The sequence below is a fragment of the Corvus brachyrhynchos genome, unplaced genomic scaffold (assembly GCF_000691975.1).
Source record: "Corvus brachyrhynchos isolate BGI_N302 unplaced genomic scaffold, ASM69197v1 scaffold61, whole genome shotgun sequence".
In the NCBI taxonomy this organism is placed as follows: domain Eukaryota; kingdom Metazoa; phylum Chordata; class Aves; order Passeriformes; family Corvidae; genus Corvus; species Corvus brachyrhynchos.
The window spans coordinates 5,495,429-5,509,965 of record NW_008236478.1 but is presented as its reverse complement, the minus strand read 5'-3'; the positions used below and the strand labels follow the sequence as shown (position 1 = coordinate 5,509,965).

General features: G+C 35.6%; 1 protein-coding gene across 1 annotated transcript in view; it reads right to left on the bottom strand.

The window, feature by feature from the left end:
* Nucleotides 1–506: 506 nt before the first annotated feature.
* CPEB3 (cytoplasmic polyadenylation element binding protein 3) overlaps nucleotides 507–14,537 on the bottom strand; it is a 72,595-nt gene continuing 58,564 nt past the window's right edge. Inside the window, exons 9-12 of the mRNA XM_017725862.1 lie at nucleotides 13,293–13,411; nucleotides 11,903–12,017; nucleotides 9,078–9,259; nucleotides 507–6,192 (exon numbers count right to left, since the gene is read on the bottom strand). Of these exons, the coding sequence (XP_017581351.1) occupies nucleotides 5,965–6,192; nucleotides 9,078–9,259; nucleotides 11,903–12,017; nucleotides 13,293–13,411 (644 nt within the window). The 3' untranslated portion in view covers nucleotides 507–5,964. The remainder of the gene's footprint in view (nucleotides 6,193–9,077; nucleotides 9,260–11,902; nucleotides 12,018–13,292; nucleotides 13,412–14,537) is intronic.

The following is a 14,537-nucleotide window of genomic DNA, read 5'->3' as shown; positions in this document are numbered from 1 at the left end:
CTGAGCTTTAGTTGTCTCCTATTCTTAAAAAATAAGCCTTTACAAACTTCTGTTGCAGAGCTTTTTTATTTTTTTAACTGATCAGTCTGATCTCTGCCTGCAACCATTGCTAAACTGCTAATAAAAGTGTGCAGTATGTTAGCCAGCAACTTTTCTTTAGCTCAGAGAAAATAATTGAACAGTTCCTTTCCTCAAGGCACTTGATTCTACATTCCCAGAAATATTTCCATCATATATATTTTTGTATTTACCTTCAGTTTAGCATAATAAATACCTCTTTAAGGTGGCTTTTCCATTTTAGAGAGAATATATAAGTGGATCATATATTTGCATTATAAAATAACTAGGAAAGACAGTTTGTGTGCATGTAAGGTGTGTCTTTGCTTAACTTCATCTAGTGTAAAGAGTTTCCCAGTACAAGATTTGGGGGTTTTGTATCTAGTTTACATTCCCATAAAGTATATCCCAAGATTTCCTTAGCATTTGCAAAGGATGACAAATATCAGTACTTCATACAACTATATTTAATAAGTTATTACAGAAAAAAATAAAGTCCAAACTACAAAGTTTAAGCAGTTGTAAGCAATAGCAGCATTGAGCTCCATGTTTAGTCACAGTACTGCAGTTCCATACAAGCATTAGTCCAAGCCAAAAAGGAAGAAGCCTTGTTAGAATTACTAGCAAAAACAATCTAAGAGAACATGTAATAAAAGATACAGTACATTTAAAATTAGTTGAAAAACAAGTACAGAGATCTTAGCTGTGAATGCTCTAAAAGTTAATGTCCATTAGTTTGACAGTAAAATTACAAATATCTAATACTTTATACCCCAACAGAACTACATCCAGGAAAGAAAAAAGAGCAAAAGTTATCTCTTGTTAGCACCCTGGTTTTCTACTTACTGGTGAACTTTTTGTCATGTAAATTTGAGTGTGTCAGAATTATGTGACCAATGTGATTTCTGACCAGCTACCCATTTGGGGTATAGAGTAGTCACTAACATGAATATAAAATACTCTGTGGTATGATAGAACACTATAGCAGCAGAGATTAAGAAGTTTGTCTGTTTAAAAAAAAAGAAAGAAAGGAAGGAAAAGAAAAAGGGTTTAGCTGACATCATACAAACTAGCATAAAAGCAACTACATACAAGCCAGATTAAACAAAAGAGACACTTCTACAAATCTGTGACTAATCTTTCACTCATACCTTGCAAGTAGAGATGTCACAATACTGAAATATTAACATGGGAGCTTTTCCCAGTTAAGCGCCTTTTTTTTTCTTTTTTCTTTTTTTTTTTTTTTTACTACTCTAACAGATAGTGAAATCAGCAAAGTTATTTGCTAACTGCATATTTGCAATACAATTTGTTTTAGCCCATGCCTTGCTAGCAGGCTATAAAATACAAGCATGTCGGCAGAAATATAAGCATAAACTTTGTACCACTTAGCAGGAATTTTTTATTCCCTCTTCATTCCTTAATCTCCTTTGTTTGCAATTTGTGTACATTCCAACCAGTAGTACCTAATTTGAGTCTAAATTTTACTTCACTATTTGATCTAGTCTATACATTACTTACAGAACTGAACACACAGAGGATACACAATAGACCAACTCTGGGCACATTTCTTCCCACAAGTCACGGACGAGTCACTCTAACACTCGAGCAGAAGTTAAGTCTAAAAGGTCATCAGCAACTTGTGGAAGCGAGAGTTTTGTCTAGAGAAAGTCATTGTATGCCCTGTTTACGCAACACCAGTTTTAGTCTGGATTGTTTCAGGTGCCAGAACAGTCACTGGCTTCAGGAAGGGGTTTCTTCTGGCTGCATAGGGAAACAAAGGTGATGTAAATGGAGGTGAAAAGTGTTTTGATACTGGCCCTTGGTATTGCCAATACAAAAGAAAAAAAGGACAAAGACACAAGAGAGGCCGAGAAGAACGGAGAAAGACAAAGAAGCTGAACGGATGTTCAGACGTGGTGGCAATATGAGTTACTGCATTGCTACCAGGGGATGGACAGAGAGTATTTTGCATTAACTTGGCAGCTCCCACCCATGTGGGGTGGCTGGGTTAGAAAATGGTATGGGCACCAACAGTCTGCTCCACGCTGCCACTGAGAAACGCATGCAGAGAGGGACTTGTGCAGGAAAGGGGCAATTTCATTAAATAAACACGGTGGCAAAATACAATGAAGAATATATATTTTAGGAGGTTCAATCTAAGGCTATTGAAAAGAGAGGTTACTGAGTTCATGACAAGAAAAGTAATGAAGAATTATGCTGAATGGGCAGGGTCAAAAACCCATTGTTCAATAGATTTAGTTCCTTATAACGGCAATAGTATTTCATCAACACTGGTGGTGTATAAATCTAGACAGCGAACTGGTACTGTGACATCCCTATTATCTCCCTAAATCATTTTGATAAAGGAAAAGGCTTTTCAAAATATCACGTTTTTTCTGCTTCATTCTGTCATTTTATTGCCCAATTCTTTGTTACAATTTTCCAATCACTTTACATAACCAACCATTTTCATCATTGCCACACTATTGTAAACCACATCAGCAAGTTAATACATAAAGCTTTGCATTTCAAAAAACTAGACACTTTAGTAACAATATTACAAAGATTTTAGCTTCAAAAATAACTGAAAATGAAAAAAATAAACTTTTAAAGAATCAGCATCATAAAATTAATTTATTCCAAGTAAAAATACAAAATAATATTAATGACATTGACCAGATATGAAAGTCTCTCCCAGAAACAACTATATTAATGGTTGAGAAAGCACTCCTTAAAGAAAATACGAAATAAAAATGAAAAATATGTAAATATGTTTAATTTTTTTCTTAGCAAAAAATCTTTCTAAAAATAACAATGAAAATTTGTCTCAGTACAAAGGCTACATTACTATTGAAAAAATACCAGCATGAAGAAAAGGTACATATTTGACAGTAGAAAAATGATTTTAGTGAATCACAATGTCTAAAGTCTGCAATGAAAATAAATCTGCAATAAAGATTTATGCCTTTTTTCTTTTCATTTTTCTTTTTTTTTATACAAACAGTACAAACAGTATTGCACATAACAACAAATAGTCGAGGTTAGGTTAGCCTTCAAAAAAATCGACTAGTTCAAGTCTCACATCAGAAAAGGCCACAATAGGACCTGTTGTACCCAGGGGCTTCTTAGTCAAGTTGCAGTTCAGAACTCCATATTTTAAAAAATAATTTTTTTTGAAGGACCCTCTTTTAATATAACATATTAACAACTCAGGGGCACATTCATTTACAAAACAAAAGGGAGCATGTCATAATTTAATAAACTAAAAAAAGTTCTCTTTAAAAAAATACAAACAGAAGAACTCTCACAATTCTGGTCAGTCGTGCATAATCACACTTGATTATAAATATACAAATTAAGGGAAAATATTTTTTCACCTTCTATTCACAACTTTCAGCACCAAATGGAGTTTGTGTTTACACCTGTTCTTTATGATGATTTTGTTTCAGATTTAATCCAACATTATGCTATATTGTACATTTTCCAGCTTCTCTCTCTCTCGCTCTCTTTCTCTCTGGGGGTATTTTTCTACATGAAAGAGGGGTATTTCTTCAAAAAGGTTTACTTCTTTCACATAATTAGGTAGACTTCTGTAGGTTAGCTATGATCTTTAATATTACAGTTATAAAGCTCTAACTTCTTCATTTTCAAAAAAACTCAAATAAGCATGAAAAAAATAAAGTTACCCATCTGTTAAATCATTTTTCTTGCAGAATTAAATTAATATATATTTTTCTGAATAAACTTACTTAGAAAATATCATTTTCTTTCCTATATTTCAAAATTGAGGTATTGCAAAAGATCATGTCAGTCAGAAAGCATGCCTTTTTCTTTAAAAAAAATCATCAGCCGACTGTTGAAAACTGTCTAGATACAAAAAGTAGTGCATAACAAAATGTCTTGTACAGATGAAAAAAAACAGAAAAGACACCTGGGCTGGGAAAAGCAATATCACAAAACCGCCCAGAAGTAACTTCAAAAGGGATAATAATAATAATCATTTTAAACCAGTAAAAAACTATTTTTTCTTTTTTTTTTTCTCCAAAAACAGAAAAAATCCTTTCAAAGCCAATACTTGCAACTAAACATTGGGAAAACCAACTTACTAAATTAGACACAAAGAAGGACATCACAACAAACAAAACCCAGAACATTTAAATCTACTATGCGGTGTCATATCCAGTCAGATTGTCCCCAGAACTGCAAAAACAAAGGAGGAAAAAGAAAAAAAAATAGTGTACACATTCTCACAATCATTAGTATACCAAGTGTGTTTATATTTATATGCTATCTGCAGCCCCATAGTTCATGCTAAAAAAATGTCCACTGTGTTAGCAGGTCTTAATTGTATTCAAGCTTCACAGGATACATCCAGGGATTAGAGAGATAACGCCACATCCACAGAGCAGACATCTCATGTTACTTTTATATGCAGACATTTCTTTAGCACCACTTTGTTTCCTAACTTCCTTAAATGTGCCTAGGTTATTAGTTTGACAGACTATCTAATCGGTAGTGTATGTACGCCAGCATGAGCTCTTTGGTTTTCTGGACAAGGTCTGCAGCTACGTAAATGATGCAAGCATTAGGAGAGAGATTGTAACTAAGAGCTCATTTCTGTTTATGTACCTGTTATGAACTGTCAAAAATGTGTTAATGTCAGATACAGAGGCTTTAACAGTTAAGTTTGATCACAGTACTAGACATAATCACTTTACTATATAAAATAAATTGCACGATATATAACAGAGCACCGCAAAGTACTTCATCTACCATCCACAAATTTTTTTTTAAGAATATCCTACAGCTAGTTTTTATATTTGTTGTAATATAGGTCATTCTGTAATGGGCTGATCCTAATTTCAGAAGCATTACATTTACTGAGGCATGCCTTCCTCCAGTCAGTAATCAACTTTTTTTTGTTACTGAGCATTTTGTAGCCTACGTAGATCATAATTTGTGCATTGTGGGCAGGTTTTATATTAGACATATATAAAATTTATTGCATGCAGCAACCTGATTAAGTAAACATGCAGTCAAAAAATATTGACCTTCCTTGGAAGCTTTTCTGTATGCTATACTGATCTCCTTTCAGCAGCCATCACTATTTTAATCACATACTCATTTTTAATTGATACCCTAGCCTGAATAGAGTATTATGGTATTAGTAATACCATTTTAATAGCAGCAAAAGCTATTGCAGCATACATTTACATAACACTAGAAGACCTAACAAAACAAAACAAACCCAACAAAACAAACAAACAAACAAAAAAAAACCCTCAGCAAAACAAAAGAAAAAAGTCTGATCCAGCTTATGAGGTATCATCCTTACAAGTCAAAATGGAGAGCAACTAAAGGCTTATTTTCTTTAAGGGTTATTACTATTCTAAATGACCCAAACTAATGATTGCTGAATATCTGTTTAAGTTTTTGCTACATCTGCCACCTACTTGTGAATATTACCTTTGGTAAGTCATCTGCTAGGGGCAAGTCTAAATTTCTGAAAATAAGTGCATGCTCCAGTTTAAAAATAAAAATAATTATAATTACAATAAAAAAATCTTCATCACATACACATCAGCCCAGTGAAGACTGATGAGAATGGCAGTCTACATAATGTCACTAGTGACAAGTCTTGTGTAGGAAATTAAGGTACCAAGCAGATGTTTGTGTGAATCAAAGTGCAAAATCAGTACAGTTACACTCTGCCGGTTTGTATTATACTGGACACTGAGTTCAGTAATGTGACTGTAAATAATAATAATAGTAATAAAAAGACCCATATCTTCATTAAAGTCGAGGACGAATGCACAGATTTCCAGAACACTAAGCCCTGAGGCAGCGCTCTCTTTTCACTCAATTTTATTTACTCCAGTACTTGTTGCTGGGTGCGGCCGGGGTTCAGCTCCAGCGGAACGGGACGTGGCGGGGCCGGTCACCTCCCTCCTTTACCAGTGGTTTGTGGAACTCCCGCCCAGCACGAGAGTGTATGCTGGCCCAGCAGTATTCACAGTAATACTGCAAACAGGTAACATTGGCACAAAAGAATGGAGCAAATTTTCCACCACAGCGAGTGCCCTGGCATTCATCACACATCTGATCATCCAGCACATATGGCTTCACTTCCACCTGCACCAGGGACAAGAAAACAACTGTAAGAACATCTCATAGTTTTGCTAAGCATGAACGCAAACCCCAGTATTTTAATTCTTTCTGGCTCTACTGAAGGTTTTCAACTGATGCAGGATTAACCCGAGGTTGGTAGTTAAATTTTCATATGAAGCACTTTACCTGTCAGAAAAATCTCAAGAAAGAAGGTCGTGCTTTCGTAACTATTCAACATTCCTTGGAAAAGTTAGGTGTGGGAAAGCACTAAGATGGAAGTACAGTAAAAATAGCATCTCTGAGGATTTTTCCACTAAGAGAACTCCAGGAATGTGAATAGTTAGGGGGGGCAGGCCATGAGAGCAGCATTTAGGAAGAAAAAATTATAAAGAACAAAATTGTATTTTGAAACTTCAGAGGTCTGATGAGTTTCAGAGGTTTTTTCCCACAGAAGATTTTTTTTTGTCTCTTTGGTATTTTTGTGATTTGCAAAATGTAGGACCAGACTAGTAAGAGATTCAAATTAAATAAAATTAAATGTACTTGTATTAAGTACTCCCCATTTGGTTGGCAAAAATCACTATCTAAAGATGTTTAACTCTTGAGGTGCAATAAAGTTTCATTGTAGTTACAACTGAGGCCTTGCCATCAATTACAAATAAGCTGGAGAGCTGCTGACTTTTGTCCTACACTCAGTTGTAAACAACTTGGGGCTGGAATGCTTTTTGTTTTTAAAGCATTTGTGCCAAACACAGCAGGACTGATGCATGACTAGGCACTTGCAATAATGCTATTACAGAAGTTGAGTCTGTTCCTATGAATTGTGCCTACACATTTAAATTGAGTGTTCATTCATTCCAGGGAAATCATGAGTTCATGCATGTCTAATTCTTACGGCTCTCTGATGCTATTTATAAAGTGGCTTAAGTACAATCAACTGCACTAGAAAACATAGAAAAAAATTGAAGTATACATTTCTTATACATAATGTTGCTGTAACTGGACAAGTGCCAGTCTGGCACAATTTGTATATTGCAAGGAAAACCTTACTCTAGTAACAACACTGAAGTACATAGATATTTAAAGAAACATATAGAAATATAGACAAGAAACATTCTACAAAAAAGCTTTATGCTGAATTTACTTCAGCTTATCCTGATCACACGTCAACAAATGTTACTCCTTTGAAGTAAAGCTTATAAAGTGAGTTGTATTTCTCGCCTAAGGAACAGCTAGGGCTGCCAATCTATTTTTTAATTACACCCTGCTACTAGTATTGCATGGAACAAGTCTGAGTAACTGCCATTTTGCATATCAGATGCCATATCACTAAAACTAGCAGCATCATGTAAAATAAAACAGCGCTGTCTCAAATAAAATTGGAAGAAAGCAGGTCCGATGTCCAGCACAGCTCTAGATCCCCACCTACTCAAATTTCCCAAGCATGAATTGTGAAGGTCTCAAATAGAGTCTCTTTCTCTCTCTCTCTCTCCCTCATCTTTTATTGCATTGGTTACTAGTGAAATGATTTTAAGAATGTTTGCTGTATTGGTCAGGGATTTCAATCTATTAGATTTAAAAACTAAGATTTAAGGACTCATTAAGAGATTTCATACTTCTTCAAACTCACACATAAATCTATTTTAAAAACAGATATAAGATAATTAAATAAACTTAAATTATCAGTCCACCAAGTGAAGAAAGAACAGATTAATGAAAAAAATTACTAGCTAGTCACCTTTTGTGGCTTTACCCTAAAGCTTAAAAAGAAACCCCTAGCAAGCATGTTTGATATATAAATCTCAAAGGGTTCAACGTGTCATTAAGACTCCAAAAGTAATCCTCAATCTGTCTGTAAGATTTTTCAGAATCCAATGGACAAGAAATGTTTAGGGATAGCCTTGTCTTAGTTAATGTAATATGGTGTAAGCACCATACAAAACTTGTTTGAGGACTTATAACTCCACGACCTCCTCGAATCTGACAAAAAGTACAATTCAGATTTCTAAAGACAAAGTCAAAATAGTTTGAACTTTGCAGCTGTGTGGATTTATATGCATACAGCACATAATAGACACAAGCAATACCTGTTAAACTGACTTCTGGAGAAACAATTTATGCCAGATTAAGGAAAAAACAAACCATCCCTATCAGAAAAATACATAGCAGCAGTGGATGTTCTTTTGAATAATTCTAAAAGCAGAGCCATGGATGTTGTTTGTATGTGTAATCAAGAGGTGAAGGCAGAAGGTCTAAAGAAAAAAAAAATTTGGAAAGTAAGTAGTATTTTCTTTAAATGCATTCAAGTCAAATTTCAGTGAATCCTGTAACTTCACTCAATATTTGAAAAGCCCTTTAGGGATTTCATATGGACTGAACAAAACCATCTCATTTCCCCCCTTCTGCCTATCAAGCATCTCTTGGCATTTGGTTTTAGTTAAATAATTCTCAGGACTTTTGAGGTGAGCATCACCTATTTTACTTAAAATAAACCTGTGCTTTAGGGACTTCAAGTCTAGACCTACACTACTGACAGAAAATGGTGCCTAATAATAGCAAAACTGTCAGAAGCTACACAAGTAGTCACTAAACTAAAAGCCATTGATGCACAATGAGCAAACATCTAAAGAAGGAGAAAGAAGCTGGGAAATGCTATGGAATTCAAAAGAGAACCGAGGAAAAATGATCTCACAATCAATTATTTTCTGGGTTTAGCGCTGAACGGTTATTTAAGATATTTAAAGTATTTTTTCACTCTGCTTTAGATGCTTAAATAAGCTTTAAAAAAATTGACAAATGTCATCTGAATAACAGAACTTACAGTGTTCTCCGACACAATGCTAATAACGATTTTTTAAATACCTGTTCAGTTTGGTAACAACCATTCTGCTCCATGCTATTTTACTTACCCGTTTATCAATGTCATTGTGTTGGAGCTGGACAAAGCGAGCACTGATAGCAGCAATATAGCTCTGCTGATTGGAGAAAGCCACTCTGCCAGCACCTTTTGGGTACTTCAGCTCTGGGTCTGTATCAATGCCAGCATAGCAGACACCTCCATATAAACGGTCCATAATCATTGCCAATTCAACTGCAAGAAGTCAATTGTTAAATATAACAGATTTAACACAAATAATGGTGTTGCACTTGGATTGTTGTATTTAAAAAAGCACTATTTGCCTTATCAGACTTGTCTTCCAAAGTCTGAAATTGCAAACTGAAACACAGAGTGAATCAACCTTACATGAATTATAGTAAAATATAAAGGCAAAAACCAGAATCAGTCACACCAACTTTTTACAGAAGTGTGAAAAAAATGCAGCCTTACACTGTTAAAGTAGGTATCAGATGAACAAGAATTTACAATATTGCATATTAAAACACTGGCACTTGGTAGGCCTTTTAAGGCTACTTTACATGTAAGATCACTTAGCGATATTCCTGGTTTAGAATCTAATATTTTGCCCTAAGTACTAAGGTTCAAAAAATATCAAAGATGTGTTTCACATTTGAAACAAAAACCTGTGAAACATCTGAAGTTCCTGCAGCTAAGGCAAGCCTACATTTTAGGTGCGACTTAAATTAATACTTTGGTATTTTCTTGGTTGTGGATATTTTAAAATGCTTTGTTGCTTTTTATGATATTAAGAATAACTCTAAAGAAGTTATAAATATCATACATAAAATAAGACAGGTTGAATGCATGGCTGAGGACACATAAAGAAGAAAAGTTAAGGAAAAGAATGGAATGAAGTAGTAAAGAGGCTGAAGAAAGCAGGAAGGGCCATGTAAACTGTGCAAGGCTGTATGGCCACTGAGCCAAGCTCTCTGTAAAAACTCATAGGCAACACATTTGTCAGATGGACAATGCAAGAACTGTACAGGCCCTGCCAAGTCAGCCGTTTTCTAGTGCTAACGTGTGAAAACACTTTCTGTAGCAAGTTACAATTTAAGTACCCAAAATAAAATTAACCCCCCCCAAATACTAAATATTTAAATTCTCATAGTTCTCACAAAATTCTCATTAGTAAATTGAATAGGTATATGTGTTTGTATAAATCTATGTGCAGGGAAGACTATATGCTAATTTGTCCTTTTGCAACAAGCAAACAAATGTCTGACTCATTCTACCAAACCAGATAATACTTTTGCTCCAAGAAGTAAGGAAAAACTACCAGCATAATGTGATTAATAGATAAATAGATTCTTCTGCTTTCTAATGAATTGGAATCATCATTTGGGTGGTGATCTCAAAAGATGACAGTTCAGAACAAACATCAGGAACACGTTTACAGTAGTAGTTCCACTAAGCTACTCTTGCCAATACAGAAAGAATATCCAGGATTCCGGGGCAAGGAATCCATGCAGTGTTCAGATATCTTAGGAAGAACTTCTGTATCAGATCTTTAAAGCTACAAACAAGAAAAAATGGCAACTATCTACTTTGGAGATGTTACCTATTTAAAGGCATCAGTTTTCAAAAGTGATCTATGACAGGCAAAATTACATCCAGTTTTATAAAGGCCATCATTAGAAATTAACTAATGTTTAATTGTTACTATTTACATAATTACCACCTTACAATTGGGCCTTATTTTAAGATGGTGAGGAAAGTGAAAGCTGCCAAGAAACGTGGAATAAGAGAAATCTTACTGTCAGCAATGGCTGGGGGACGTTGGTACAGCTTCCCAAAAGATTTAGGATTAGGCAAAAGATAAAGTGAGAAGCTGAACTTCCTGTGGGCTGGAAAGTGGCTGCTGAAGGAAAACTGCAGGCAGGCTACAAAGAAAGTCTTCCAGACGGTGACTGAGAGGCCTTGGCTACTACAGTTTCCCAGGATTAGGATTAGGGTTGAGAGGATGAGAAAGACAAACCATGCAGCTGCCTCGGAGTGAAGATGAAAAGGGAGTATAGACAGAAGTGAGGGTTGCTGAAAGATCTGGCCAGGAGAAATGTTTTAACTTGCTTCAGCACTTTGTCACTGGCTCACCAAAATTGTCAGGATTAGAAGAAAGAAATGAGCTACAATTGGGAGCAGTGCTCAAATGGGACCTTCAAAACAAAATGGGGACTGCCAGGAGTCCTGGGCTGGGATAAATCTTCCCTCTGGACAAAAGCAAAGGACTCTAGTCTATGGCTCTGCAAATAAAAGTGAAGAGAAAGAGCTAAGGGTGAAGAAAAAAAATGGAGGGAAAGATGCTACATTAGGAGCGAGTCTGGAAAATGGTCTTCCATGTGAGGCCACCAAGCGACCGGGCCTGGGAAAAATTTTACTTCTGGACAATAGCTGAGAGGCTATGTCCATAGCTCCATGGAAAAATTAAGGTAAGGGTTCAATAAAAGGGAAACATAAATCATAGAGCTGAGGTTGGAATTGGTATGGAAAGGGTCTGGTCTTCTAGTCAAAGGAAAGAGAAACTTGTCTGCACCTCAGCAAACAAATCAGGGTTAGGATTAAGATGGTCTACATTACAAAAAATCAGCCAAGTTCTAGGATATTTTGCAAAGCTGAGGAAAACTGTTTTTTATTGGCAATCCTAATAAGTAACCTATTTAAAAGCTAAAAAAGTGTTCACTGTATTTTGTAAACAGGAAGATACTCCTTGTCTTAGAAAGCAAGATGTGATCATTGGAAAACACAGGGTCCATTTTCTGTTCTTTTACAGATACTATATATCTTTCCTCATCTTTTCTACTTTATCTGCTACATGTCCTACATTTTCCTTCTACTCACCAGCTCGGAGAGGCCGTGGAACTCCTCCAACAAAGATTGTTTTTCTTGGATCCAAAGGCTGAGACCCATCCATCACAAAGTCACTGTCACTTAGGTTCCAAGGTCGAATTTGCACCTGTATTAAGGATCATTTTTAGTAGAGGAACTTGGCCACTTAATTAAGAGAAAAAAGGCCAAATCTTTCTATACTTGAAAACAAAATTTTAATTTTTCAAAAGCAGTAAATTGGTGGTATAAGCACCAAGACAATTTGAGAACATAGCTTATCTAAGTGTCCAAAAGAAGGGGGACAACTCATTTATCACCTCTAGAGGCCAGGCTTGAGTTAAATCTCCTCATCACAAACTCCTACACTCATTAATTCCCTGCCCCTAATCGCCATCACAGGGAGAAAGCTGTGAAAGGACTTTCAGAACATTTTACCATATATGTCCAATTACAGTTGCAGTTTGGGCTTCTGGATTTCTTGAAATCACATACAGTGATCCACAAATTTAAAAGCACTGATGTGAGCTGATAAAATTCATTTCTGTGCTTGGATACAAAAGGAATTTGTATAATATGTGAATGCCTATTTCTATTGAGCAGCAAGCAACACAGCTGATAAGTCTTTAGATTACACAGAAAAAACTGCTCAAATTATTTAGATAAAGCTGTTCATCAATCCATTTTTTTGATCCTAGGAATCACACAAGCCCGCTCATTGTGCTGCAGTCCTGGGTTGTTCATTCATCTGTGCAAGATTTTTAATAGTACTTTCAAAAGGCTCTTATTTGTCTGTAGTTTTCACCTTATCTGTATATCTTCATAGGCACAAAAAAGACCAGCAATAAACAATGTTAGAGATGTGAATAAAAACTGGTTACTGTATGTCTTTTATTCTGCTATAGCTGTCTGCAGTAGTTGATTTTACCCTATAGTTTCTATAAGGTGAGGCCTAAATTATAAATGGATTAGCTATTGAATACATAAAAAATAATATTTAAAAAAACCTAATGAAATACAGGGGATATTTGATGCTATCTGGATCTTAATGTGCCTGGGCAAGTTTCTTCATTTCACCACATTAGGCTTTCTTTTCTCTCAAATCATATAGATGAAAAGTTACCACTCCATTGTTTTACAGTTAATACTGTAAAAGGATGCACACTCCTGATGCATACCAGGAGTAGCAAATATAAAAGTTAATTGAACATGGCATTTATCAGAAAAAAGCAAATGTTAAAGCCATGTTATGCTGATACAGAAAGTCAATTCAAAGTAACAGCAAGGACAGAAACAGGAAATGACAAGTAATTAATTGTAAGTATTTTTTATTTATTTATTAACTGAAAGAGTAACAGCAAATGGGTTAGCGACCAGCATAAGTGTCATGGCATGAGCTACTTACTGGCTTATCCTTGATTGTGGGACTTGACACACATAGGTAAAGTTTTCCATCTTCTTCCAGACAGGCATCTATCAGAGCTTGTACAGAGCTTTCTTCCTGGAACAGCAGAAAGGCGTAACCTTGGAAAGGGTAAGGGCACAAGAAAGAAAAGTAACAGATTAATTTAGAGAGCATTTTTTAAACAAACAAGCCCAAGAAGTGGGCAAGATAAACAAATTACAAATAACTGTTAAGATTGGTAGTTTGTTTTCATAAATTAAATTCACTGAACAGATCATACCCTCATACAGTACGGATTTCAGACTAGAGACAAGAGTATTTGCTGCATCTGAGGATGTCTATTTGATTAATTAATGATTCTGAGCAGTAAGAATATAGGCTGGTGAATAAGGTTTTCTATTATCCAACAACTGTATTGGAGCTATTTACCAGTGGCATCTGCTGGTATCAGTGATTAACATCTTACAATGGAGGCACAAAATATCTACTTACTATATTCAATTAATAAATTCTAGAAGAGAGGGATAAGAAAGTGGACAGGTAAACAGAAAAACAGACTTCTATGCATACACACAAAAATGAAAAAATGTTCAATAAAACAATAAGCCCAGTGAAAAAGAACAACATGCTTTGTATTTTATTGTGAATAAAAGACCTGCTGTTGTTACTTACATTTAAATAAAGCAGTTCAAAAGAAAGAAGAAAGTCTACTAAAATTGTTTCATGTAATTCAGAATTTTAAGACTTTAAATTAGCCAGTAAAACTAAGTGTGTAGCACTCAGTGTTCTGCTGAATGCAGATGCCAAGAAAACTTTGAGTTTTATTTAATGTTGTTAAATCTGCATGAAGATTTGACCCAAGCAGCCCATGCTTTTGCTACCTCAGAAATGAAACGAATACAGCACCCCCTGCACTCAACAAAGCCAGGTAACAACAGGCTGCTGAATCACTGGAGCTGCCTGGTTGAGAGGACTCCCACGGAGCAGGCACTGCTCCCCTGCTCCACAATCACTACAGCAGAGTTTTCTCACTCCCAAGTGAACATGTTGGGTGTGCCCTTCGTAATTTGCCACTTGTATGTCTTTTTTTGGGGGGGGGTTCTAGGTCATAGTGAGAGGTTACATCTGTTGTAGTTGGGAGTTGACCACCCTTTGGGGGTACAGTAAATGGTATGATCATAATTTCCCCAAACAGTTAAAATGAACCAAACAGATACTTGTTATTTTTCTCTGGTTGCTAGATTA